This window comes from Grammomys surdaster, unplaced genomic scaffold (genome assembly GCF_004785775.1).
Source record: "Grammomys surdaster isolate TR1022 unplaced genomic scaffold, NIH_TR_1.0 122805, whole genome shotgun sequence".
In the NCBI taxonomy this organism is placed as follows: domain Eukaryota; kingdom Metazoa; phylum Chordata; class Mammalia; order Rodentia; family Muridae; genus Grammomys; species Grammomys surdaster.
In genome coordinates this window covers 1-3,112 of record NW_021618232.1, presented here as the reverse complement: position 1 = coordinate 3,112, position 3,112 = coordinate 1, and the positions used below count along the sequence as shown (strand labels likewise).

General features: G+C 54.7%; 1 protein-coding gene across 1 annotated transcript; it reads right to left on the bottom strand.

The window, feature by feature from the left end:
* Positions 1 to 1,445: 1,445 nt before the first annotated feature.
* LOC114636177 (plexin-A1-like) lies at positions 1,446 to 1,920 on the bottom strand (the record flags this gene model as incomplete). Its single annotated transcript, XM_028784417.1, has 2 exons — positions 1,727 to 1,920; positions 1,446 to 1,615 (listed from the first exon to the last, which is right to left on the bottom strand). Coding segments are annotated over exons 1-2 (356 nt in total), but the record flags the coding sequence as incomplete, so codon positions are not given.
* Between the last annotated feature and the right edge of the window lie 1,192 nt (positions 1,921 to 3,112).

The window sequence follows — 3,112 nt, the reverse complement described above, 5'->3', positions numbered from 1 at the left end:
TCTGGACAGCAGCCAGAGTGGCCAACCATCCCACAGGCCTGACTCTGTCCCCCAGAGAGTGAGTGGATGTTCACATGCTCAACTGGGACAGACCCCTCACCCTACTGGCCAGACAGAACATGCTGCCAACAAGCTGGTGCCTCTCGGGTCATCATTCCTCACGTTCAGCTTGTGTCCACGGCCATCGAGGCCTGCACTGGCTTACATCCTGCTCCTGTACTCAGCTCCAGCCCAAGGACATATGCCTTCCCACCCACCCTCTATGCCCCACAAGGCCTCAGACAGCCTTGGCCAAGCACCCAATTATAACACATGCTTTTCAAACATTAACTAGCAAAAACTGGAGACTGAGGCTATTGGTGACCACAGGCATGTGCCAAAAGCCTGGTAACTCCACATGGCTGAGGCAGCTGCTCTAGAGTCAATCAAGAAGATTCTGTAGAGCAGTCCTACTCCTAGCCAGTGCTGTCCCACAGCAGTCCCTCCATTGCTGGGACCCTGACAGGCAGCCCAGATAGACCTGGGACTTAGGCTCCTACAGCCCTGGAAGGAGACAACAGGTAAAAACCAAGAAGAATCTTGAGAAGGTGAGGGGAAGGGTACAGGGCTCTGGGTTGAGGCCAGGCTCATCCAGCACACTAGGCCAAGGGTCATGAGATTAGGAAAGCTAATGGTCAACTCGACTTGGAGGTTAAAACACAACTTCAGGGTGAAAGGAGCTAACGGGGTGTGTGGACATGAAAGGTATGCCCTGATGGGAATGTAGAGCGGGGTCTGGGGCAACCTTGCAGGAGAGGACGATCAACTGTCCAGTCTTCAGTCCAAGTGGCCCTCCTTTAAAGTTGTGGGCCATGGGGTGGGAAAACCACACACAGGGGTAGAGCCTGGGTCAGGGTTATACACAGCAGAAGCCCACAACTGTGCATGTCAGCCAAAGCCAGAGAACGCTGAGCAGCCCCGATCAGGAGCAAGGGGCCATGGGGCCCAGGGCTAGGTTACAGGCACCTAGGGCTGGTCCACAAGAACAGGTGGTCTATTCTGGGAGAAGGCAGGTCAGGGCTGGGCACACAGGAGTAACAGGAAGCACTGGAGTGAGCCCACTGGGGTCTGGGTGGCCTGAATTCTCACTTGCAATACACAGCTCCACATTTACTACCATGTGACCTCAGAGAGAGACCTTTTAGAGCCATCTCTATCCCCAGGTGCTAGCATTTCATAGCACTGAGCACAGGTTTGTGCTATGGATATCACTTCCTCTATGCTATCAATTGGCTCTGGCCCACCAAACTCTGTTTCTTACATGGCAGCCCCTCACCCAGGGAATTCCTATAGGCTAGAGTAGTGGGGTTGTGGCAGGATCCAGGGCTGAAAACTGGGAATGTCCAGGGTGATCCTGGCACTGTAAGGCCCGGGCCCTGGCAGTCCCACCCCTATGCTAGTCACACCAATTGCTCTTCCAGGTATGGCGCACATCTGAGTCATGGATCTGGTGCTTGTCGGCCTGCTCATCTAAGAAGTCAAACATGTACTTGATGGCCAGAGGCAGGGCTGAGCCACGGTGCGCTGTGCTGAAGATGGTCTCAAACAGGTCATCCACGAACTTTTGTAGTGTTCCCTGCAGGGCAAGTAGTGAGCTTGAGGGCTGCCCAAGGCATCAACCTCCTGGACAGGTCTGTAGGAACTCTGGACTTGGCCATGCATTCTGGGCATCTTCCCATACACCTACCTTGGTAGCCAGCAGCCTTGTCAGGTAGATCTCAGAGACCATCTTGCTGCCACGGTCGCCTTCACGTTGGTCCAGGTGGTCGTGGTTCTTCACCAGGTGCCACAGTTTTGTTCCACTTTCCAGGTCTGGCGTGATCATGGGTGTTCGTGAGCGTAGGCTGTCGGGGCTACTGGCTGTACGCAGCATGCTCTCTGCAGGAATAGCCTGTTAGCTGGCAGGGCTGTGTCCTTCACCCATGGCCAGACCCTGCCCTACCCCAGCCAGTTTTCCTTCAGAGGGCACCAAGGCTCCTGCTAGGTATGTTGGGGATGGCCACTGTGGTCACATGAGCAGCATGAGGTCCCTTGTTTATCGGCTATGGGGACAGGCATTGCTTCAGAACCAAAGGGAAGGCCAAGAGCCACATGTCCCCCTTAGTCCTGGCATCCAACACACTGGCAGAGCACTAGGAATGGCATCCCATCCAGGTCCACTGCCCACCCACCACCTGCTGGCAACCCTGCAGGTCCCTCACCATATCTGCTGAGGGAATTAGTGAAGGTGGAGGAGTTGGAGATGTTGTAGGCAGACGTCTGCTTGGGTACTAGTGCCACCGATGACCCATCCGTCACCTGTGGGCAGATATTAAGGATACAAGTCGCAGGATGCCACTAAGATGTCTTGCCCAATCTGGGGGAGGGGGGTGGATCTAAAGACCTCCTGGAGGCAAGTCATGCCACCACTCTGAATCTCCACTGGAATGGTTCCAGGGCAGATAATCACTTGGGTAGGGTACAATCCAGACCTGACTAGGCATGTTCTAGTTTAAGGGGAAGAAAGCCCACGCAGAGGTCCCTGGATGGTAGGGTCACCTAATAGTGAGCCAGTGTGTTCAGCCTCTTCCAGTCGTTGTCAATTTTGGTGGTGACATCCTCATCCTGAAGGATGATGCGTGCCATGCGGCCCTGGCGCCACTCTACAGGAAGTAGGGTATTAGAGGTGGGACCCCCCCTTCCTCTGTCCTTTTCTCCCTCCCTCCCTTCTATCCAAGCTCCTCATTCTACTGGCACATAGAACAAGGGAGTGGGGGAAGACAGGAAGGCAGGGAGGGGCTTGCTCTGCATTTGAGGAAGAACCTGGGATACAGCCAGAAGCTGAGGCTCCTCCACTGAATAGCTACATTCTCAGGCTCAGAGGTGGCCTCTCATCTGGTGCCTTGATGCACCCAAGAGGTAGGCCCTGCTCTACCCAGTCTCAGCTATTCCAGCCAAATCTCCTGCAGGATCCCAGAACTGTGTCCCATATCTTTTGACTTTGCCCAGTGCAAAGTTCTGTTCCTTCAGCCCTGACAACCCTGGCTTCCCAGAGACTATCAAACCCACACCCTGCCTCTTCTCCATAGGTCTC